The sequence below is a fragment of the Propithecus coquereli genome, unplaced genomic scaffold, assembly GCF_000956105.1.
Source record: "Propithecus coquereli isolate 6110/MARCELLA unplaced genomic scaffold, Pcoq_1.0 Scaffold5, whole genome shotgun sequence".
NCBI lineage: Eukaryota > Metazoa > Chordata > Mammalia > Primates > Indriidae > Propithecus > Propithecus coquereli.
In genome coordinates this window covers 5,940,459-5,965,456 of record NW_012150840.1, presented here as the reverse complement: position 1 = coordinate 5,965,456, position 24,998 = coordinate 5,940,459, and the positions used below count along the sequence as shown (strand labels likewise).

The window sequence follows — 24,998 nt, the reverse complement described above, 5'->3', positions numbered from 1 at the left end:
TGCGTGCCGCCGTTGATCCGGTGCTGCAGTGAGGAGGTGGTTCTTACCCGTGTTGTGTGTGTGTGTGTGTGTGTGTGAGTGAGAGAGCGAGTGAGTGAGTGAGTGAGTGAGTGTGTGTGTGGGGGGACTCGGCTTGTTGTTGTCGGTGACTTCCCCCTCCCCTCCACCCCTTCCCCTCCCCGCCGCCGCTGCAGTGGCCGCTCCCTGGGCCGTAGGAAATGAGCGATAACGATGACATCGAGGTGGAGAGCGACGTGAGTCCCGGGGTTTCTTCCTTCCCTTGCGGGTTGTCAGGCGGGGACAGCGGCCGGGGCTCTCAGCGGGGCGACGGCGGGAGGGGGCCGGGCCGCCGCCTCCTCCTTCCCCTTCCCTCCGGGGCCGGGACCGCCTCCGTCGCGCTCCCGGCTCGCTCCGCTCCGGGCTCCTGGCTGGAGCGGCCTCCTGGGACTGGAGGTGGGGAGGAGACACGCGGCCTTTGGGACCCCCACTTTCTCCCGTGGATGAGGGTGGTGCAGCTTTCCACTCCCATCCTACCCCGCTCAGGATCCGAGGCACAAGAATGAGGGGTGCCTGGGATCCCATTGTCCGGATCCTGGAGAAGGGGACGGTGCTCAGGACCTGCCCCTTTGGTCCGGGACCCCCTCTTCCCGTGACCCGCGGATCCTGGGGGGTGAGAGAGGGCGGAGAGGGATTGGGAGTGCCAGGATGCCCGAGCTGGGTCCGAGGGGAGGAGACAGTGCCAAGGACCCCTCTGGCCCGTGTCGGATCCCGGAAGGAGGGGCGGCGCTCGGTACCCCCCTACCCCGCTACCGGATCCTGCTGAGGGTGGCAGGGTGGGGGCAAAGGGTGGAGACGGAGAAAGGGAGGGGGGTGCCGGGCTGACTCCCCACCCGCCGCTTCCTCTGCCGCCGGCATTTTCTTTCTTATTATTGAATGTTAAGTGTAAAAATAACTTCTATATTTTCTATTTTTTTTTTCTCTCTTATTCCAGGAAGAGCAACCGAGGTTTCAATCTGCGGTACGTCTCCTACTCTCCATTTCATTTTCATTTCCGTTCAGTTCTAGTCCTTTTTGGGGGGTCAGACAGAAAAAGAGACTGTTCTATTACCTTTAATATTGTAGTATACTCTCCCGTTAATCGCTAAGGTGAGGTGGAGCCGGTTCTGGGGCGGGGGTTTTGCAAATTCCATAATTTTAGACTCTCAGGTGATAAATTCCGGTGAGTGATAGGAGCACTATCAAAGAACTGAATTGTTCTGTAGTCATCAGATGGTGGGATCCAGCTGCCACTATGTAAGTGGGAAATGAGAAATACAGCATTCTGAAATAAATGGTAGTATTATTTCAGGGCAAAGTGGTCAGAAGATTTACTTAGGAACAAGTAGGTTTTAAACCATATTTGCATAGTAGTGTGAAGCTGAAGCCACATGCAGTAATCACCTTTAACCAAAAGTCGTGTGACTGCTGCAGACCTATGGAATCCAGCATGGCATGGTATTTTCATGCAAAAGTTGGAAATGTAGGAGAGCCAAAGGTTGAGTTATAAAAGTGTCCCGTACAAGTTATTGTGATCTGACTCTTTATATTTGAGTTGAAAGACAGGTATAAAGAAAATTTTAAGAATTGTTGAAGGAAACTGGCATTACAGAGACAGCTTTGCTGAAAGGTGATGGGTGAGACCATATAATGTTATCAATAATTGCTTAGGGTTTTGATATTAATGTTCTCAGTAGATGGTTCTGTGGCTTTAGATATGCACTAATCTCGTGTCTTTGGAGTCTGAGACAGTAATGTGGGTGTTTCATGATTAGATGAGAGAAAAAACAGAGCGGACACAGAATAAATCGGAATCAGAGGGAAAGAGAAATAAGTTTATCACAGTGTCTGATATTTGACAGTTGGGAACAGTAAGAAGTATATAGAGTGGAGATCAGAAATTCAAATGCCTATGTGGGTGAAGCAGTGAGACAGTCAAGAATAAAGTAGAGGCTGGGCACAGTGGCTCATGCCTGTAATTCTAGCACTTTGGGAGGCAAAGACAGGAGGGTCGGTTGAGGCCAGGACTTCACGACCAGCTTATGCAACACGGCGAGACCCTGTCTCTACAAAAAATAGAAAAATTAGCCTGGCGTGGTGGTGCACACCTGTAGTCCCAGCTACTGGGGAGGCTGAGGCAGGAGGACCACTTGAGCCCAGGAATTTGAGGTTGCAGTGAGCTGTGATGACACCCAGTACTCTAGCCAGGGCAATAGAGTGAGACCTTGTGGGGGCAGGGGGAGGGATAAAATAGAAGAGGTGAGAACTTGGGTACTGGATAGCATGTGCCTCTTCTAAAAGGGCAGCTACTCCAGTGGGTTGTTATGTGGGAGTGAGGGCTCACTGTTGCCAGATCTTCCTCATTTTTAAGAAAGATTAGAAATCCAAATGTTATGTTATTTTTCTGATTTTTAAAATGATATGTGGAACAGTTGTTTGGGGGCTTGTTAGAGTTTGCAGGATGCCACTTTGACCTCTGGTATAAGAATTTAATAGCCACAGGATAAAGGCAAGCCCTCTCAGTTGTAAGTTGTACCTACTCTTCATTAGAGCAAGCAAAGACTGTAGGTTGTCCAAGAAAATTGACATTAAGAAAAATTTTATTTATTGAGAGCTGCTATTTCCATAAAATCTGAGGATGCCGTTGTTCCAGGGCTCTTAAAAATTGTTCCTGCATAATAGACATTAAAAATAATTTGTTTTATTTCTCTTTGAAGTATTGTCACATACTTATACATATATTTGAAAGTTGAATTCCTTTTCTTCAGTTACAATTATCCTTCATGGTTGGGGCTCAGTCTGTTTAAAACATTTTGTTTTCTTCCAAGTAAGTCTCCAGTTGTAAAATTTGCCTCGGTGTGATCAGGGTTGGAGGGTAAGGACTGGTTAGGCTTCCTTTGCAGAATCATCCTTTGGATTGAAATTAACTTGGCTTTCCAGTGAGAAAAAAGTTTTCTTCGTGAAATTTTGGCTCACAGTTCTTGAAAGCTTTCTGCTTTTCAACATGTTCATCCACGTGGGTGTTGATGTAAATTTGTTTATTATTAAAATGTTTCTCCTCTCAGAATGCTAATCTCATTGTTTTGTCTAGATGTTTCTGGTTTGCTGTTAAGGTGCCTAGGATTTTTCCCTTTGATTTTGGGGGGTTGGCAAGGGAGGTAGATTTGACCCTTTGTTTTTAATTTGACCCATCTATTTATTGAAACTTTTAAATATTATCTGGTATAAGATAATCACACAGCATGAAAAGAAAAAGCAGATGTGTTACGGACAAATTTTATAGTATATCAAACTATTATTGTGAATGTGTAGGGTAAAAAGGATTCCATTTTTTCCCTCCACGAATGCATCTGCTTACTTCCTGAGATTTGATATAGATAAATATATTTTTAAAAATTTTAGGAGGAAGCTATTCCTAAATTTTACCTTAGAAAAAAGTTAAGAAAAAGGTGTGGACTGTGAACAACCAAGTATTTAGGACTAGAGAAACACTTTAAAGAAGTTATTTGGAAAAGGTTCTGTGGGTCCTGATGTAAAAAGAGACATTCATTCTTGTTTTATAATGTCACTACAATAGCTAGGCCTTACTACATGAGAAATGAGGGCTACTGAACAAGAACAAAGTTAGGAAGTGAGGCTAACTGTAACAGAAAGTGAAACTAATTTGACGAATATTTTTTCTGTTGCTTCAGTACAAACGGAAAACAGCTTCTCCAGTGACCAGTAAGCTTTTATAAAGGAAGTAACCCCAAACAATATCTTATTACTAAATATAATACATAGCAGAATCCCACAGATATTATCTTATTTTTATTATTTTTTGGAAGGAAATGGTTGCATTTTAAAGATTAATTTCTGGCACAGGTATATTTTATGCAAGGGACTCCTTTTGCTTTACTTTTGTTTGGGAAATTTCTTTGTGAAAGAGTGAAGGTGTACAAGAAGTGCAGGGCTAATGTGCTGGTTAGGAAACACAAGTCCTTTTCCAGTTATTGTCCTTTATAGCACCTGAACATGTTGTAGTTATGGTATACCTGCTAGGGGGTTAAAAAAGATGTGTGCAATTCCACTTCTGGATCTTTCTGGTGTAAAATGTTTTTAACTTCTCAGAGCTCTTTGCTTCTTTAGGAATTGCAATGTATTCAGAAGAGAATGAGCTTGGTCACCTCTGAGATTGGAATTCACTCAGGAAACTGTTTTACCTGGAATCGGTTGCATGGCACAAGTACTGCATGATGTGTGTACTTTCTGCTTAGAGTGTTGACAGAGATAACAGAGATGCCAGGTTAAGTTCCTAAATAATGCTCGTCTGTTAGTAAAAGATGTTCTTATGTTTAAAAGAGTCTTTTTTCGAGTAATGATGAAATAGTTCATCAAGGAATCCAACTTGGCTTTCAATTAAAATTTCCTGACAAAAGTATCCTTAAATGGCTGTCATGTGATGCCATGTCCGGATAATAGTGTTCTCAAGTTCTTTTTGGCACCAAATGATAGGAAAAGTTTTGAAAACAAATGTATACATCAGATAACGTTGGAAATGTATACCAGGCAATTGGCTACAAGCAGGAGAGATGTTGGGAAATTGAAATTAGTATCTTTCTGTTAGGGACCTTAGTGAGTTTATCTCATCCTAGCTGCCCATTCTTTCATGTTGTAGTTTTCATGTTGAGTAAAATGAATATTTTAAGTTACTTAGAAATTCAGCTTTATTCTATCTGGTTCTTATCTGTCAGAATTAGTAAATGGGTCTTTTCTGATGAGAATTATGGGCCTGTGTATTCTGTGTCCTTAGTGTCAATACGAATAGCTTGATAATGTAAGTAACACTATTTTCCTCTAAACTGCAAGGTTTAAATTTTCTAAAGGCTGTAAATATTTGGTGGGCAACTCTAATTCCCTGTATGCTAAGAACTTTCTGTACTGGGATTGAGAAGATTCTCCTTGAAGATAGGGTTAGGCATCAGAGTGCAAGAAATGGCATTGTTCCGGAGAACCTTGTGCCTCCTTGAAAGATGAAGCATTTATTTCCCCTCGCTATTTTCCTAAAACTTGGAGGAAATAAGGTTGCTGACTGATGTAATGCTTGAACAAAGATGTATTCTCTGTGCAATAAGTTGGAAGGAAATAATTTCAAGAGATTTCCCTCAAGTTTTGAACAGACCTCCTTAGCTTGAATGACCTCCTGCCAGTTTAGCAATTTCTTGGCTAACAAAATAATGTTTGCCTTCAACATTTAACAAACACTTACGATACACGTGCTTGGTGAGTGTCAAAGATGGACAAATTGTAGGTGAAGATTTTTAGTCTGGCTGCCAGTGTGGAAAGTTTGGTAGAAATAAAACTGAGAGGCTGAGTAAAAACCTTGGCAGAGATGTCAAAGCTGGAAGTGATTTGGTGGGGGAGTTGCTGTTCAGCATCTGTGGGCCACTGCACAGCCCCTTAGAATTTCTGTTATACTGGGATACTGTACAGGAAGGGTTTTCTGGCAGAAACCCAGATGTACAAATCCAATGTACTTGAAGAGTGGGCAGCGTCCAGCCACTGCTCCCATAGGATGTGTAGGGGAGACATTTGGGGGCCTACTGTACAGCCCAGGAATACCTCTGTTGTCTCCTAGAACAGAGCCTAATTAATTCCACAAGGATGCTTTCAGTACCATCCATTTTCATTATCAAACATCATTCTCAGTACAGGGGAGAGAAAGCTGGCTCATCTGAGTTGACTTTTATTTGTTTAAGACACAATTGTGGCTTTATATTTTTGAAGCCAGTTTCGACTTTGTGAGAGCATCTTAGATACCTTACACTGGGAGTGTTCACCCAGTTTTTCTTTCTCCTCTCTGAAATCTTGGCCCTTTCAAAAAGGGTTGCCAGCAAGTGAAGACAGTTAACAAGGCAGCGGTGAGCCTGCCAACTGGCCCTCCATGAAGGGGGCAAAGTTATTGGGCTGGATGGATCTGTGGCTTGGAAATGTTTCCCAAAGAGAATTCTTAGCCTTGTGTAAAGATTTTTCAGTTTTTAATGTGATCTTTCAAAATACTTGTGATATAAATATTTAATTCAGAGTTACCTGGAATTTGGCATGTTAGTTCTGCATGTTTTTAACTTGCTCTTTTAAATGAGGCTTAGGGAAGAGAAAAATAACATTTTTACCATTGTCTCTGAGAGCTTTAAAATTGACTCTGGTAGCAGCTCAGGGATGGACATGGCAGCGGGGATTGGTCTAAGATTCCACTCTTCTACTAGTTAAATTGGGCCTGGAACCACTACAGAAATTCCATCCACTACTTTGAGAACAACAGTCCCCAGCCCAGGCTTTCTACCAGGCAGTGGACTGCTGCCTTTCCTTGTTGAGCCAACTTCTCAAACTTGGCTGGCTCCCCAGATGAGAAGCCAAGATTTTGGCTGATGGTCCAAAGCCAAGTTCACTTACAGTCCTCTAACCAAAAGACTTGTCCATTTGAGTCCTTTCAGGGCTCAGTGAATGGGAAGGGGGTGGTGCATTATGGGGATGATTCTGGTGTCAGATTATACTTAGCTCCACCCCTCTAGTGCAGGCCCACATGAAACCAAGTCCAACTTGATTCCAGCCATTTGAGATTTGTAAGGCTCTCCCAGAAGGAAAACAGACAATTAGAATTTTATTTGTATCAACAGGAGGGATTGTGGGTAACTCTGGTGTCACTGCTTCTGTGCACAGCTCTTAGCCTGGGAGGAGGGCCAGGAATCAGGGTGACTTAGTAGACAAGAGTATCTTGGGCTGCTGCTGGAGACCAAAGCTGGGTGATTAATTTGCATGTAAATAAACCATCTTAGGTATTATATAGAAAAGACAGGAGAGGCAGATACCTGCCAAATGCTGTCCCTTGGCCTTCTAAGCTCCTTAGGTATAGTCCCAGCCCAACTTACCTTTGTATTGACGACTAGAGGAAACGGTAAGTTAGAAAAGGACTAGGTACTTAAATATGTTTAATTCTTTCAAGCTATTTCACCCGTCAAAAGACATCTACAATTTTCTTGCTGTAATAGATGAGACAGAGTACCTACCTCTAGCCTCAGTTTCCCCATAATATTACATATATCACTGGAGTTCAATAAACATTCATTTTTACAGTGAATTCAGACTTAAGAGGAGGACAGATTTAGAAGTGCTCCAAGCTTCTGCCCCCCAAAGGAGTAATATGGTATGGAGAACCATGGTTGTGATGGGAACCACATGTCCAACTCAACAAAGTTGTAGGTGAGGTATTGTGCTGGAGAGACCAGGAAGTAACTGAAACGACCACAGGAGTTCTCAGCCTCTTCCTACATAATGACTCAGACTTTCAGGATTAGATAATATGAGAATTTCAAATCCTTTCATTTCCACTCTTGGTTTTTGTTTGTTTTGTTTTTGAGACAGGGTCTGGCTCTGTCACCCAGGCTAGAGTGCAGTAGCACGGTCATAGTTCATTGCAGCCTCGAACTCCTGAGCTCAAGTGATCCTCCTGCCTCAACCTCTGAAGTAGCTGGGACTACAGGCTCACACTACCATACCCAGCTATTTTTTTTTTAAGAGATGGGGTCTCACTATGTTGCCCAGGTTGGTCTCAAACTCTTGATCTCAAGGGATCCTCCTGCCTAGGCCTCCCAAAGTGGTGTGATTACAGGCATGAGCCACCACGTCCAGCAACTCTTGTCTTTATACTAGATTTTTGCCTGTACAACTTGTCTAGTACAAGGATTCATTTGAAGCTGCATTATTCTTGTGCTAAGGCAAGTTATTTACTCTTGTTGCTTCATTTTTTAAATTCCTGGCACTCTGGGTAGATTAAAGCTACCTGAAATTTCTATATAAAGACTTGCTCTTTAGGTTAGCTCAGTGCAACCTGTGAATTCAAGGTAAATTCTCAAAGTATATTTTCCAGAATGTAGGTGTGATGAAGTTCTTGCTTTGGGTTGTTTGTGTACCATTTGGAGAGGGGGTGTCCTTTTAATGGGGACCTGCTGAAGCACTCTTGTTATCTCCAGTACTGTCTCTTATGTCTGAAGCCAGTGCATTTTGTCATTCCTGATTTGTTGTTGGCAGTCTTTGTCCACTTCCAGTTGATTGTTCTTTGTGATTCGAAGCAGAACAGGTTAAAGACTTTGATTTGGGATATTTAGATACTGCCAAATTAGCCTGACCTGCCACGGGTACGTGAGGGAATTTATTCTGAGTATGTGGCTGTCAGGTCTGCCCTCTAAGAACTGCCTTTCTGGCACAGTCTGTGTGAAGGGAAGCCCTTGGCAGGATAGCACCGTGGAACTACTTTAAAAAACAGGAACTCAGAATGCAGTTGGCATCTCTATCAGTTCTGTCATAATGATCTCAGATTCATGCATCTGGGTTTTCTAAAGGTTTTAGTTTCTATCGTATGATTTGATGAGAAGGTCTTAAACTAGTGCCTTGTAGCGGGTTGGAGACCAGGCCAGATTCCAGAGACGCACGGTGATGGGTTTCACTTGAAATGAAGCACTGCACCAATGACTTAACTCCTTTTCTGGGCAACCCAACCTGGGGAATCTCTTGCAGTGGGGGTGATCACATCTTAAGAAAGGTCCCCCTGGAGCTTTCCGTAGCCATCTCCTAACCACAGACTGGTGGCTGTTCTGTCACATAGTAAGTTGGGACCACTAATGTTGTAAGAGAGTCACACTTTGTCCCTGTGAATAACTTTTATTTTACTTATGCATGAGCTGGATGCATCGAGCTACTTTGGATGTTCCTGTCGCAAGCCTTGCTCACGCCTTTTTCCCCCTTTAGCAGAGCCTAATTCTGGAGACTCCTAACTGCCCACCTCGACAAATCCTTCCTAGTCCACTCGCCAGGGACAGCGCTGACAGCATATACTTCCAGGCTGTACCCCACCCACCAAGTACCAAGCAAAAGGAGTGACATTCCTAATGTGCTCTTTTCTCCCATTCTTCCAGGCTGACAAACGGGCTCATCATAATGCACTGGAACGAAAACGTAGGGACCACATTAAAGACAGCTTTCACAGTTTGCGGGACTCAGTCCCATCACTCCAAGGAGAGAAGGTGAGTGTATTGAGAAAGCCGAGTAGCTGGCCACTACCAGCTTGGAACTTGTGGGGCTTAGCAGAGCACTCATCTCTTTGGAAAGAAATGTAGTCAGGGATATTCAGGTAGCATGGTTCCCTTATTTTTTGATTCTTTGGAGGATCATCACATACTTGCTCTAATTCAGCCTTAGCAAACTATGTCAGATGTAATGGAGCTGTTTGGAAGATATTAGTAGGAGTCATCTTTCAGAATTAGTATTATTTGTAATAAATTCAAGAAATTATTATAACTAGTATAGAGAGTGGCCCATAGTTTGGGACAACACCAAAGATTGCTGAGGTCAGTGATACCCTAGACCTCCATGAGAATTTCGTTTGGTTCAAAGTTATTATTTATTGTAAATGAACACTTCAGAAATGTCTGTAAAATAGGCTGGGCCCCATTGATTTTCCAGTTCTGATGACTGTTATTTCCAAGGTGTGTAAAGAGCATTTTAAGCATGGGACAAAAGATTTGAGTAAAGGGACGTGTTCATATGAAATAAAAGAAAAAAATAACCACTCTTCCTCCCTTCCGCCCCCTACCCCCCCAACTGGTGGCTTTCCAGAAGCTAGTGTTTTCCCTGAGGGGTAGGCACCAGCTGTTTCTGCATTTGAAAAACAAAGTTAAAAGCCTTGAGTAAAAGCCTATGGGTTAGGGTCATTCCTTGGAATTTGGAGAAAACATCTGCACAGCTAGTTCCATTCTTGACCCAGAGTGTAGTTCTCTGTTCTCTGTAGCAATTCAGTGGTATAACTGGCGAATTGGGAAGAGGATTTCTGTTTTTATTTCAGTGATCCAGTGTTTAAACAAGCAGCTATTCAATCTTTGTCCTTAGGTGTGCTCTGAATGGCTCTACTATTTAGCTCTGTAGTGGCGGTGTCCTGGGTTTGTTTGGTTTATCAAAGATCAAATTTGGAACCATTATGATTTCATTTTGTTTATATTGTCATTCTGGTAAGTCATATGCTTTATACTTTATCTAAGGTGTGGCTTTCCGTGTGGCAGAAACATGAGGAAGGTCTGGCTTTTATGAAAAACACAAAAACAGGTCGTGTGAATACCTGTTATTGCAAAACCAGAATTTGCCATGGGTTTAGCCTACTTAATGTGGACTTCGCTTAATGACCTTGAACCAAAGTACTTACCTGGAATAACAACCTTCCTGGGTACAACACTGCCTTAAGTACCACAGAAATCTTTATGACTGGGGAGAGAGACTTACCTTTTTAGTCAAAGTACACACGTGCAAAAGATTATCTCTTGTGCGTGTCTGACCTGTTGACAGTTGGTGCTTACTGCTTTATCATGGTATCAGTTAAAATTGCTTTGGTGAACTTACGTGGATAAGAGTTGCCTCCTCCTAAGTCTCACATCTAACCAGGAGTGGCACGAGGCAGTATTTCACAAGGGATGGATTGTGGACGACCCACATCAGAATCACTACTGAATCAGTCTTTCTGGAGGCAGTCTGGGAATCTATATTTATAACAATCAGTCAGATGATTTTTAGGCATTCTTAAGTTTGAGAATACTGGGTAGATGCAGGTCATAGGATTATGACTATACCTTTTTCCCTATCCAGCCTATTTTAAATTGCCATCACATTCTTCCTTAAGTCTTAATCACATTAGCCTAAATCCTGTTGTCTCCTTTCTTTCTTCAAAGAAATTGAAGGTTTGAATTTGGTAGTTTTACAGATGGAATAGTTTGTCATTTGTTCACTCACTTGTACCATTCAACAAATATTTACTGAGGGTCTACTACAGGCCAGCCACTGTTCTAGATACTGGTGCTACAGCAGTGAACAAAGCAGACAATAACAGAAGCTCTTACTCTGATGAGGAAATGACAGAAAATGAAGTAATAATTAAAGATACATATAATATGTCAGATAAGTGCTATGGAGGAAAATTAAACAGGGAAGGAAGAGCAATTTTAATTAGGACAGACAAGAAAAGTGTCACTGGTGAGGTGACATTTTAGCAAAGATTTGAAGAAAGTGAAGGAAAGAACCATGCATCTTTCTGGTAATGAGCATTCCGGGCAGAGGGAAGGCAAGGCTGATAGCACTGAGGCAGAAACCTGGGAGCATTCCTGGGCCAGTCAGGAGAAACAGTGGCTCAAGTGGAATGAGTGAAGGCATGGTGTCAGGAGATGTGGCAGAGAAGCAGCGGGACTAGGGGAGAGGAGTGGTCCAGGGGAGCCAATCAACAAGGCCCCGGTTTGAGAATTTACTGGGTGCCCTTATGATTTCAGAATCCTCCTGTCCTGTGTTACAACCCAAATATATCACACTGGGAGTGAATGAAGGAAATGACTGTTAGCTCTAGTTGAACCTAACCCCTTCTCATCTAAAGAACATGATCTTCATTATTCTCTTTGTCCACCAACACTGCTTCACAAGTGCAGTGAGTCTAACAAAATACTTTGATCTCTTAGATTTCTGAGTTTGCCCTAAGTGTTGTAATTTTTAAAAATGCAGTATTTGACCAGGCTTGCTGGTTCACGCCTGTAATCCCAGCACTTTGAAAGACCAAGGTGGGAAGGTGGCTTGAGGCCAGGAGTTCAAGACCAGCCTAGACAACATACTGAGACCCTGCCTCTACAAAAAATAGAAAAATTAGCCAGGTGTGATGGTGCATGTCTGTAGTCCCAGCTACTTGGGAGACTGGGACAGGAGGATCACTCGAGCCCAGGAGTTTGAGGTTGCAGTGAGCTATGATCACGCCAATGCACTCTAGTCTGGGCAATACAGCAAGACCCCATCTCAAAAAAAAAAAAAAAAAAGTGGTATTTGAACCAGAGGAAATTGGCTCATTCTTGATTTGGATTGCAGTAATTAAGGTTGTGACGTTACGTAAATAATCATAAAATGATTATTTTACCATGTGAGTTTTGGGGAACTTAGATTCTTGAAGGGAAAGCCTTTGATGTGAATCTATATTCCAGTCTCCTTTGATTTGAGCATCTTTATGTTACAGGTGACGTCTCACTTAGCATTTGGATTGTCTGTCAAACGTGCTTTCTGTTTTTTAAAGAGGTAATATTGATTGAATTTGATCATACTTAAGAATAGAGGATAAAATAGCTTTAAATGTGAGACCCAAACTCCATTTATCCTTTGTTTCCTATATTTCTGCTGTAAAATAAATATAAAGAATGGTTACCTTTTGCTTAAGTAAAAAAAAAAAAACAAACATAGGTAATAACCAACATCTGTATTGCAATGTAGAGTTAAATTCCCACAGCAATTCTGTGAGGGATCATACTATTATTGGACAATCACTACTGCTGCTGCTCTTGCCAGCATTACTATCGGATCCAAGGAAACAGGCTCAAGATCATGATTCCACTCTGTAGCAGGACAGGGACTAGAACTTGGAACTGATAATTGTCAAGTTCCATCTTTCTCCCACACCATAGGGGTGAAAAATTTAAGGATATTTTAAAGAAATCTCGCCTAAATACTTACATTTTGTCATCATCTTGGGAGCTTCTCCTGGATAGAGCTATCAATCTTGGCAGTGCGTTGTACCAGGGCTACTCTCTTATGAGGTGGCAAATGGAAGTAACACTGAAGTGCAGGGTTGAGGATCATTTAAAGTCTGAATTCTGGGTTCACATAGAGTCTTTTTTCTTCCTTGTAGTTTCTCAACTGGACATGAAGCTCACTGGGAAGGATAGGATGGAATTAAAACCATCAGCCAGTCAACTGGAGTAATGAAGTGAGGGCAAAATCAACTGTGGCTCCATTTTTTTTTATAGGGTGATGTTAGCTTTTCTCGAACAGAAATTATTTTTTGTTTTAAGTGTCCTTGGTTGGGTACTAGGGAGTGTTACTCAGTGGTTTACTGGCACTGAGCTCACTGTGTTTATGTTGGAGGCAAGACCTGGTGGCCAGCCCATCAGTTTGCCTTTACATGGGGGTATAATTGTCCTCTAGCCCGTAAGTTAGTCCTACTACCTGAGGCAGAATGATTAATATCCGGTCACACTGCCTCCTTATCATGGTTGACTTTAGCAGTAGAGGTTATTTTCACCATTGCCATTTGTAGCTCTACAGTGGTATATAGTAATTTCTCATTTTTTAAGTCTTTCCCTAAATGCCTGTTTATCACACTTACTGTTCTCTCAGGCAGTTGTGCTCTGGATTTCTCCCTTCTGGTTAGAGCTGCATTGAAGAAAGAATATAACTTCAAGTAAAAAGAAAGAAAAACCAGAATTTCTTACAGTCAGCATTAAATTCAGAATTTTTTTACTTTGGTGTGAGAGTGCTGCCTCTGTCAGTTCCTGTTACACACTGTGGCACATAGGAGGTTCTCGAGACATAGTTGTGGAGGGAGACAGCCAGAGAAAACAGGAGAAAACAGCAACAGTTAACACTGTGTGCTCACCCATGTGATTGAGACCCTTGTGAGCACTGTAGAGATTTAAAAGGCTTAATAGGTGGTGTCTGCTCTTAAGGGTCTTGCCCTCGTTGGGAAAGAAGATTACACCTAACCGTTAACAATAATAAGATAACATGCTAAGCATCAACTAAGAGGTTTAAAACACTGAACTAATCTCAGTTTCATTTCCATTAAAGTCTGGTTTTCTGAACAGGTAGATGTTGAAACCAAACAGTTAACTTACGGCAGGGAACGTGATGATTCTAAAGGCCAAATGATCTCAGACCTCTTACACATGTATGCACACAGACACACACACACACACGCACACACACACTCTCATATATATAAACATACGCACGCACACTTAGATAGTATACTTAATATATGTAGTTTTACATATGTTTGTGTTGTTATTTGATGACTACCAGCACTATACCATAACAAGTACCATGAAGGCAGAGAAAATGTCTCTTTCTGGTCATATTTCTTCCCTCAGTACCTGGCACATAGTAGGGAGCACAGTGAGTATTTATTAACTGAAGGGAGGAAGCCCCTGTCTGCCCTGCCCACATGATTCTGGGAGATGGTTCATTCTTGTGGATGCTCTTTAAGGCAGGCAGGTCCTTCAACAATATTGTGTCCACACCATATCTGGGGCTGCTGGAGGGATTGTCTTTTAAATGAAATGTAAACCACAGCTCTATCCATTTCACCTCATTATTCATTAAGGTTATTAGCTGGCCAGACTCCAACTTGGACAATTATCTTCTTAAATTTTCTACATCTTAAATGGTTGCCCATAGTTACCCAAGTCTCCCTTAGGCTCCAGGCACAGCAACTGTAAATGTATTTACTTAATTCCTTGTAAGCTATTTGTGCACTGCCTAAAATCTCCAAGGGCTTTTCATTGCCCATTTAGGAAGGACTGGCATTCCATGTTCTCTAGATAAGGTACCCAACTTGCCCACCTGTTCCTCCCCTACATTAACGCTCCAGTTAACGTGAGGGGTGTACACACACCCTCCTCTGTTTGCCCAGGAATGTCATTCTCGGCTTGTCTGCGTTCTTTCCTTTCCTCAAGGCCCAACTCCAGCCTCACAGCCCAGGTGACATCTGGGTTTCATGTTGAAGAGACCGGCTCACAGGGGCTCCCCAGGGATCTGTGCTCTGTGTCTTGCCTGAGAGCCCCCTTCTGTTCCGCACCTCCCCGCCATGAGGCTTCGTCAAATGCCGCCTGCCCTTAGAACCCTGTGATACCTCTCTTCACCCTTGACCCCAGTGATCCTTCATGGGGTGTCTCCTGTGTCTTCCTTATTTCTATGATTATCTTCTCACCTAGCCAAAGGGTATACTCCTTGAGGGCAGGAACCTTGTTTTTGTTAATCGTTCTGGGATTCTTTGCAGCGCAGAATGGAGGAGGTCTCACTCCCATGATGTGTCCTAGAAAGCTAGGAGACTCTCACCTAACACTTTTTGTGTCTTGAGATTTGGAAGGTTGGGGATTGATTACTAGGCCTCCCTTTTAGTTTTTTTTTTTTTTTTTTTTTATCCTCCAGCAAAATTGCAAAAACTTTAGAAAAATGGGAAGAAGAAAAAACATGAGTCTTCCCCTTCTTCTAACACAACTCCAACCTTTCCTTTATTCTAAAATTTTATGACAAGTACTGCCCAATAGAAATTTAATGTGAGTCATAAATATACTTTAAATAAATTTTAAAAAACACTTTAAATATAATTTAAATACAATTAAATTTTCTAGTGAGACACAGACACAGTAAAAAAAAGTAAACAATAACTGGTGAAATTAATTTTAATATATTTTATTTAACCTAATATTCAAAAATAAGTATGACTTCAACATGTAATATATTAAAAATTATTGAGATATTTTACATTATTTTCTCACACTGTCTTAAAAATCAGATGTGTGTTTTACACTACAGCACATCTCAGAGTAGTCAATTAGCCTCATGTGATGAGGGACTATTAGATTGGATAGTGCAGTCTCCCTACCCCACCCCCCATTTTAATATGACTGAAATTGAGCACCATCTTCAAGTAGATGTCAAGAGAAACTTGCCTCTCCTTTTTTCACCCAAAAAGCTGCTATTAATGTTAAATCCATGGATTTATTGATGGAGTCTAAGAAGCAAGGAAATACAGTTTTATTTGGTGTATTCCTTTCTGCTTTCTATGGATAAAGTGCTATATAGCTTGCTGCTTTTGCATAATATGCTTTTTTTCCCAGGTGATAACAATGTTCACATTTAGTCATTAGGCTAAGTCATTAGGCTAGGTTTCTGTCAGTTTGGGTTGTGACCAGTTTTTAAACTTTATAAATAATGTAGTGATGAACATCTCGGTGTTTGTGGCCATTTCCATAGAATAGATTACAAGAAGTTGAATTTCTGGGTGGAGGAGTATGAACATCTGGTTTTTTGCTGTGTGTTGCCAAAATGCTTTCCAGGAGTGTTGTTCTGTGTCCTTTTTCTTTCATTTCTTACTTCTTTCCAAGCAAATTCTAAAGATCAGTCATTTGCAGTGTTTGAGAATACCAATTTCATCATCACTGGAATTGTTTTTTGAAAGAGATGACTAATTTAGTAGGCAAAAGTTAGTAATTACTTTTGTATTTTGTTTATTACATGTGAGAGTAAACACTTTTCCACATGTTTATTTACTTGCTCTGTTTCCTCTTCGGGGAACTGTGTGCTCCTGTCCTTCATGGCCAAAGTTTGATGGGGAAGTGCCACACCTTCATTTCAAGCTACAAAGGGCGTGAGGGAAAAGAATGTAAGGTTTGAAAGACGGTTTGTGTTGACCCTTAAGCAAATGTCTGACTCTTGGCTTTAATTAAGCCCCTTGCAGGGCATGACAGCTCTGCCTTTTCCTAGTAATCAACAAAATGGTCCTGTGGTGAGTGGAGGGCCTAGAAGCAGGAAGTCTTAAAGGGGCCCCAGGGATGTGCTGACTCTGACCACACAACCTTCTAGCCCCCTTGTTGGCATTGACGGGGTTCCATTTTTGGATGAGCTAGTTCAATGTAGACCCAAATTTATTGTGCAAATTCTTAATTTTGTTTTCAGAAGACAGCTTATTCAAGTAGAAATGTGTATTGGCTCTGCCCTAGCCCTCCTTTTACTTTCATGTGTGTAAAAGCTTGTGCAGGTTTCAGAAAATAAATGGTTTTATTTTCTCTAAAATAAGTAGTGCAAAATAAAGCAGATGTCACTTGGTGAATTAAGCAGTAGCTCTTTTTTTCCTCCAGATATGGTATTTTGGTTCTTGGGGAAACATTGCAGCTGTAACATCAGCCCAGTAGGATCTGTTTTTGACAGTGAAGAGGAAAAGTCACGAATACAGCTAAGATCATTGTTTCTCAAGTCAGCATTAGGACCCTGGGGAAGGACAATGGTGTTCCTACTGTTGACAATCTAGTATTACTGTTCTCTTCCTCATCTATGCCCACACACTTTCTAAAACAACTTGGATTCTTTTTTTTTTTTTGAGACTGAGTCTCATTATGTTGTCCAGGCTGGTCTTGAACTTCTGAGCTCAAGTGATCTTCCCACCTCAGCCTCCCTAGTAGCTGGAATTACAGGTGCATGTTACCATGCCTGGTGATACAACTTGGATTTTTATACAAATCCAAGTTGCTATAATAAGATTTACAACTCCAGAAGTGTTTGGAACTCTTGCCTTATATATGAAAATTTTTGAGAGCCACTGTCTTAAGTGAGATTTATCAACCTTGGACTTCATACTAAGCATCATTGTAAACTACTTCAGGAGTCATTTGGGACCTTAAAAGGTTCTAATTAGAATCAAACTCTTTTGGGTTTGAAGTCTTTTGTGAGATATGTAGTCCATTCTTGCTATGACATGGAGGGTGGGTGGACTGTGTTCTAAGGCAGAGGTCTGTGGAAGTGGGTGCCTCTGGAGGATGGGTTGACCTTCCCCTCTGTCTCCTTGCTGCCACAGGAAAGGATGCAAACAGGCCACAGCAGGAACCTGCTGGACCCTCTGCTACACCCTGGGTCTTCTCCATTGTCCATTTTGCTTTTACCCTTCTGGACTGCCGAGAAGTAATGAAGCCAGCAGCACTGTGGGAAGCTGACATAGCCCCAGGGCCAAGTTCGGTCAGTGCTCTCAAGCTAGCTTGCATCTTCAGGCTTTTCCTTTCAATTTGTTTCTGTTAGAAGCCTGTTTGGTTCTCACCTGTCTTTAAAAGACAAAGAAAAGCAATCTTCAACTCACTCTTGGAGATGTTACCTGTGGGGAGGCAATTTACCCCATTGGTAAACTCCTTCCTCCAAGGAAACCACCTTCACTAGGGCCTTCCATTGACACCCTTACAGGCAAATCAGGAGATTCTTTCATAGTCCTTTTCCTCCTCAAACTTTCCCCTCCGTGACAACACTATCCCTACAATTCTATTGATCTTTTTAATTAGTTCTGTAGCCTGTGTGTTCCCAAAATACAGGGTTCAGATCATGACTCCACTTCCTACTAGTTACATACCACTAGGTAAGTTACAGCTCTGTGCTTTAGTTTCCTCATTTATAAAACAGGGAAAAAATTTATCAGAAGGTTGTGTGAGGATGCCTGGCACTTAGTAAGTACTCAGTAAGTGTTAGCTGCTGTCATTATTATCATTGTCATTGGCATCATTTGTATTGCTTTGGAATAAGAGCTGGCAAGGTTGTCCAGCATCCTTTCTTGTGGCTCCCAGAGGTGAACAAGAGGTCTGAGGAGTCACTTTGCATTTACTCACACGAGAGTACTCATGTAGGAGGCCCAATTACCTATTTGGTCCCGTCAGCCACAGTCAATCCTGTCTCAGGGTTGCATCCAAACCATTCAGGAGAGCCATTTTTGCTCAGAAAGGCAGAATCGAATTAGTACCTTCTAATTGTAAACATGAGCAGGAAAAAAAATTATTCAGGTCCTTACTGAGTATCCAGAGGCAACATTTGATCTGTGGACATGTTGAATTACCAAGTTCTGTCTGGTCAGTCACACTCACATGAAGATTGTCAGTTGACTCAGCTGACTGAGAGCATTTTCAGGGAACAGAAACTGAAAGCCTGGGGCTGTTCATAGTCCATGCCATAAATCCCAGGGTTTCTTGCTGGTTTCATGTTTGCTGGTCACGTATTATAAACTCATAAAGGCAAGGAAGGGCCTACCCTACCCACACCTTACTGCTGTGGTTGATCACATGATCTTGTGTGGTTTGGAAAGATGGGAGGAGGGGACTTTAGATAAGTCTAGCATTTTTAGCTTCAACCTTTTGCTTTTTCTTCCCTGGACTACGTGCACTTGGAAATTTGGGGGAATTCTGTATTTTGTATTTTAAATTTTTTCTTGTTGGATTTTAATTCTTGTTGAGTACCCTGGGAAGGGCAAAATAAAGTTAACGTTGAAGTGTTCTTTTGGACTAATGATGTGTCACAGACACCCTGAGTGACCTGGGGCACTTCTGCTTTCAGCAGAGGTTGGAGGAAGGTCTGTGTTTAGCATGCTGGAGGCCTCATGCTGGGTTTAAACTAACCCTGCCTTCTTTGGAAACCTCTTGTTCCCGAGGTACTCTATATTTTGAGTATCCATGAATTTTATCTTCATCCAAAAATTACCGTGAGGTGGAAACTGCTATCACTCGCAAGATCTTTTTCCCTCTTCCGGCTTGTTTTGCTGTGCTTACTGCTCACTTTTTACTTCTTGATCCTAATTTCATGGTTTCATGTATAAATATTTGAAGGAAAAACTGGTAACACAAAGGCAACTACTCAGTCTGATCATTCATTAAAAGTTATCACTGAATATTTGCAAATCCTCTTTGGTTTCAGAGATTTTGCTTTTTTCCCCTTGTCCCAGATGCATAGAGCTAATGTTGCCTTCTGGGAACTGTTGCTTAAAAAAATAGTTTTAAAATAGGCAAATTTAAAGAGAGCCTGGAGTGTAAATGTGCATAGCAGTTACACCAGTGATGGAAAGGGTAGAATTTGGAGGGCTAGGTGGGCTCTTAGAGAACTTCTTGTCAGATAAGGAGTGGGCATGGACAGAAATGTTGTATCTGCAGTCGCAGAACCTATTAATGACAAGAGCCTAGAGCATACCTCTGTCTCCTGAATTCTGTTCTCCTGAATTCTTCCTTGCCACCTACTTCCTTTCGTACAATACTGATCATTTTTAATTCCATCTCTAGAATCTGGAGAAGCAGGGTATTTTCATTAAACCCCTTCTCATTATGGTGCCCTTTTTTCCTATTTTATCACCTAATAATTAGACCCTAATAAGGCCCCTTTGCAGAAATGGACAGCAGCACCTGAAGTATCCATTGCTAGGTACTCTTAATTCCTCCTGCATAAACTGACTTAACTAAAGAAATACATCTGGCTTTTCTCCACCCCATGCCCTTGCCTGTGCTATTCTCCCTACTCAGTGACCTTTTCACATAAACTCTACCTCGGTCCAGTGCAGGGTTCACTGTTTCAGATAGGAGTGTGTGTGTGCATGTGCAGTGCCAAGACCAGTACCTGGCACACAGTGGGTGATCGCCCTAGCCAGAAGCCATCTTTCCCGGCCTTTCTAATCTGTACTATTCATATTACACTTGTCAGTACTGCCCTGTGATTTGTCTGTATATAGATATATTTATCTTCTCAGCTAGATAGTAAGCAAGCTTCTGGGCAAAGAAGCCATGACTAATACATTTTGTTTTTCCAGTGTCTGCCCAGTACCTTCATGTAATTTGTACCAGATAAAAATGGTTGATTGTATATGAAGGATTTCCTCTTAAGGAAATTGCCTTAAGGTGCTATAAGAGGAAAGCCTGGAAATTCTAGTACTTGCAACAACTGGTGAATAAACTCAGGCCTTACAAAGCTCTCCCATACCCAGCCAACCTGAGGTCTGTAAATTGAGATTGTTAGGATTTAATATGAGTAGATTTGGTTTGCTAGCCTGAGTGTGGATGTTTTCTTTGCCTTTTCCCCTCTGTTGTGTTCTGGTTGTTTGGGACCCATGGGGCTTATAATACAGAATTGTCGAGTACTCCCTACCCTGAGTGAGAAGCTTTCCTGCTGCTCAGGAGCCTCTGTGGCATGAATGCCAGACTTTAGCTACTAGACTACCTTGCCTTAGGCTTCTCTTGGCTTTTTACCACCTACCAATTTGGCTGGCCAGCCATAAGTAACTCTGGCCATGTTTGCAGCCTAGAGGGAATCTCCCAAACAAGTTCAACTTCAGGAGCACAGTAACCTGACATACATTTACTGACTTATATTATCTTGTTCCTCAGACAGGGCAGTGCCCAGGCTACCCACAGCCATCGTAGAGGTGTGGTTGCTTCCTGAAATGGCCCAATCTCATGCCCTTCCTGTGTTGACATCAAGCACTGACAGCTTTCATGAAAGTTTCATTAGCAAGGAAGGCTGAATAGTGACACAGCAGCATCGTTCAGTGGGAAATAGTTAACAAAAGGTTGAGAATTTGGCTGAAATCTAGGACCTTGATGAAAAACATTGTACCCACTCCCATCCCATGCCAGCTCCAACTGAGATCTTGCCTTTGTCTTTCTGGACCAGCTGCCTGTAGCCAGGCCCTAGCAGAGTGAGTGGCCTAAGCTTTCATTTAAGTAGTATTTTAATGTTTTCAGACAAAGCCAAGCTGAAGACTTTAAAGCAACCTAAAGAACCAAAGGGGATGGGAGAAGTATAGTTCAGGAGTCAGATGGACCTGAGTTTAAATCCAGGCCATGCTAATGTCTACCTGCAGATTTCGAATAAACCAGTATACTTCTCTGAGCCTTGGGTTCCTGGTGGAGCCACCTCTGAGACCGTGCTTGTGCGGTAAGCTCTGGAAAGTACTTGGTGCCTTGTCTAGTACAGAGAAGTCTTAAATAGCTGTTACTCTCTATTTCTTCAGCCTTTTCCCACTTCACCTCCTGTTCCCAGCCACCCATGCTGTTGTTGCAGAAAAGCAAGGTTCCCTCACTCCCCGGATTTGGTCTTTATTTTGTCCCTGTGCTTTTTCTCATATTGCAACAGGCATCCCGGGCCCAAATCCTAGACAAAGCCACAGAGTATATCCAATATATGCGAAGGAAAAACCACACACACCAGCAAGATATTGACGACCTCAAGCGGCAGAATGCTCTTCTGGAGCAGCAAGGTGAGCACCTGAGCCTGTGGGGCGGCCAGCCCTGCTGTGCTCCGGCCACGTCAGGGCTTTCGCACCTGGGCCTGCAGAGTCCGAGCCAGTCTTGGAGCATGCGCTCAGAAGCAGCCTTGGCCCTGCTTCTTGGGGCCTGTGTAGTTGAATGTTAGAGCCGTCCTGAGGAAGGACCTGAGCCGTCAGTGAAGAGGCAGTGGAGGCTAGGGAATTAGACATCTGGAGACTTGAATCTTTTCTGACCTGATCTCTCCCCTGTTGGGGCTCAGGTACTCTGCCTGCAATAGGGATCACACCTGGCATCAGGTGTCTGAAAGAGCTTTGAGGTCCTTGGAGTGGAATGTGCTGTGTAAGTACCAGAGACCCCAGGTGTTCAGGGACAGTGAGCCCTCCCCATGTCAATGGTAGTCCAATCAGGGCAGCCTATGGGCCAAGCCCATGCTGTTCTCAAATGCTCACACCCACCTTTTCCTACAACCACAGGGAAAAGCGAGAGCTGATCAAGTTCTTTGTTCCTGGGGAATTCACTTCTCTTCCTCCCTCATGGAAGATGCAAGTAAAAGGAAATGCAAGTAACCACCTGGGTTAGAAAACCTCAAATAAAATAAAATAAAATAAAATAAATGGGTTGACCTTCCAGGCTCCAGCTGAGCTGAACCAAGGGATGGGCAGTGGGCGGCATCAGTGGGTTGGTTACCGGGCCAAGCAGCCTGCATGTAGGGGCTATCTGTCAAAAGGCCCAGGTATTTTGTGTGTATACTTGCTTCCAAGTGTCCAGCTTGTCATTCCAAGTGGGATCATGTACAAATGAGAGCTAAGCCAAAACTTTCCTTTGGCTGATACATCTTACATCATCCTTTCCTGCTTTTGTGTGGCCTTCACACCCTGTGGAGCCTGACATTGTTGGGCCAGCTTCCCCTCTGTCATTGCACTGCTGCATCCCAAAGGGAGCACATGCTCCGGTCTCTACACTGGGCTTCCGTGGCAGGACGGTGACATCACAAGGCTTCTCTTCAGCAATGGGTGGGATTGCAGAGTGACTGGCCGTGTCTGCTGGGCCCCCAGGTCCAGCTGGGAGAGGAGGGAGGGAAGTGAAGTGTGTGGGTGGAACAGCCACCAAAAGGAATTACTTCTGAGCCACCCTGCACCTTGGGGGCCAGCAAGCAAGCTCTTAGGAAGAACAGGCTGGACCCTGAGTCTGAGTCTGGACCCAGTCTCCAGAGGTGGTAACACGCTCCCTTGGTTGCCTTTTAGTCCGTGCACTGGAGAAGGCGAGGTCAAGTGCCCAACTGCAGACCAACTACCCCTCCTCAGACAACAGCCTGTACACCAACGCCAAGGGCAGCACCATCTCTGCCTTCGATGGGGGCTCAGACTCCAGCTCGGAGTCAGAGCCTGAAGAGCCCCAAAGCAGGAAGAAACTCCGGATGGAGGCCAGCTAAGCTACTCGGGGCAGGCCAGCAATAAAAACTGTCTGTCTCCATCGTCTCATCCTCCTTTCAGTTCATCGTTAGAACCCTCAGAACCATTTAAGAGACTCTTTATTTTTCTCTTTCTCCCTTTTTTTTAATTTTTATTTTTACGTAGAAGCTCTTGGACAACAGCTCTCGTTCTCCTTCCCCATTTCCACTATTTTTTTTTTTTTTTAATGTATTCCCTTCAGGGATTCCCTGTCCCCACCAGGAATTTTTAAACCAAAACACCCCAACTTGGCAGCTTTTTCTGTGGAGGACAGACGGCCGGCCGGACCTCTGAGCACATAGTGTCCTGCCCACCCCACCAGCTCCTCCAGCCCTGCCGGGCACGTGCCTGGAGGATGCCTGCCCCGCCCAGGCCTCTCCTCCTGGTCCACCCTCACCTCTGTTTGATAGACTTTGTGAATCTGTGAACTGCTCTACTTTGAGAAGACAACCGGATTGGAGTAATCAGAATTACCCCTCCTCCTTTTTTAAGGATTTTTTTTTCTTTTTTAAAAAGCTATTTATCGCTCCTATTGAAAGACCAGATCCTTAAAGAAGTTTGTGGTATGTAAAGAAAGTGGGGACAGATTTGCAGCGCAGAGTTTGGCATGTTTCACTCCTGCTTCTCTCAGCCAGCTGTTTAAGCCTGCGGTGCCAGCCTTACGGAGGGCCGCGTGACACTCTAGGGGTATGTATGGGAGACGGCAGCAGTGAAGCGGCAGCCTCCAGGGAGTGGTTATTTGGGGGTGGGACAGGGAGGGAGTATTGGGTGGGGTAGAGGTTTTGTATTGAGGGCCAGTGATGATGTTTTGATATTTATTTCCTGCTACTGAAATTTGAATCTGAGTGAATTGTCCTATTTCTGATGATGTCGATATCACAAAACGACAGATTCATAAAGTAATGATCAAATCTTCCTTTCTTTCCGTGTGTATTTCTAAGAAATAGAGCCAACTGATTTTGTATGTAAATACCAAGAGCAATTTACCTGGTACTAAACCCGCACCCCAGTGCGGACCCTTCCCTGCCCCTCACCCCACTTCCTTTCCTGCTGTCCTGGAACCTGTCTCTGTGGTGTGGTCCAGCCCTGGTTCTGGCTGCAGTCAACAGATCCCAGTGAAGGGTTTTGTGTGTTTAGGCCTCATTTCTTTGTCGTTTTCCTACTCCATTCCTGGCATTTGCTGATTTCTAGTGTATACTCTGTAGTCTCAGTCTGTGTTTGATTCCATTCCATGGAAATAAAAAGTATGTTGTACATACTGCCGAAAAATTGTCTTGCAAGTTAAGGCTTCCCCCTTTACTATAAGACTATAAATAAAAACTTATTTTATCCTTCTTGGTGGTGGTGTCTTCTTGCCCTTGCAGAGGCCAAGATGGCTGAGGGAAGAGCCCTCTGGAAGCTGCTGGGCCTAAGTGGAAGCCCAAGAGAGGAGCAGATGTGGCTTACTGGGCTTACAGAACCAAGAGCTGTTTCCCCTTTGTTCTGAGCTGAGGCCTCAGCTCAGCCTGAGAGCGAGGATAAACAGGTGCTGGTGACTGTGTTCACAGGACAGACAGGGATGTCAGGTTATCTGCAGCAACATTTCTAGATCCAGTTCCTGCTAAACAAATGACCCTTGGCAGAATTGGTAGCGCAGAGCTGTGGTTTGGATTCTCCCGGTAATGAATGCCCAGTTCAGAGGTGGCTGTTGTCCAGGACCTTTCAGTTTCTAGAAAGTTCCAGCATATTAGGAAGCAGCAGAGCTGCCATGGGCTGGAAGTCAAGAAGGCTACAATAGCATCAGGTTGGCTCTACTCAGGCTGGGACCCAACACCAGCCTGAACTTGTTTGACCTTGGAAGGAAAAGGAA

General features: G+C 43.2%; 1 protein-coding gene across 5 annotated transcripts; it reads left to right on the top strand.

The window, feature by feature from the left end:
• On the top strand, window positions 1–24,483 carry MAX (MYC associated factor X). Of its 5 annotated transcripts, none has more exons than XM_012656244.1 (5): window positions 1–254; window positions 992–1,018; window positions 8,988–9,095; window positions 21,565–21,688; window positions 22,943–24,483. In XM_012656244.1, exons 1-5 carry the CDS (start codon window positions 219–221, stop codon window positions 23,128–23,130), a joined length of 483 nt encoding a protein of 160 aa, XP_012511698.1. In that variant the 5' UTR covers window positions 1–218; the 3' UTR covers window positions 23,131–24,483. The 5 variants fall into 5 exon arrangements, with proteins under 5 accessions (XP_012511698.1, XP_012511702.1, XP_012511699.1 ...); XM_012656248.1 differs by lacking the exon at window positions 22,943–24,483 and adding an exon at window positions 22,172–22,308; XM_012656245.1 differs by lacking the exon at window positions 992–1,018.
• Window positions 24,484–24,998: the final 515 nt, after the last annotated feature.

Coding starts and splice junctions, on each gene's coding strand:
- MAX (XM_012656244.1), top strand. CDS start 219: ATGAGCGATAACGATGACATCGAGGTGGAGAGCGAC. Junction 1,019..8,987: donor AACCGAGGTTTCAATCTGCG/GTACGTCTCCTA, acceptor CCATTCTTCCAG/GCTGACAAACGGGCTCATCA. Junction 21,689..22,942: donor TGCTCTTCTGGAGCAGCAAG/GTGAGCACCTGA, acceptor GTTGCCTTTTAG/TCCGTGCACTGGAGAAGGCG.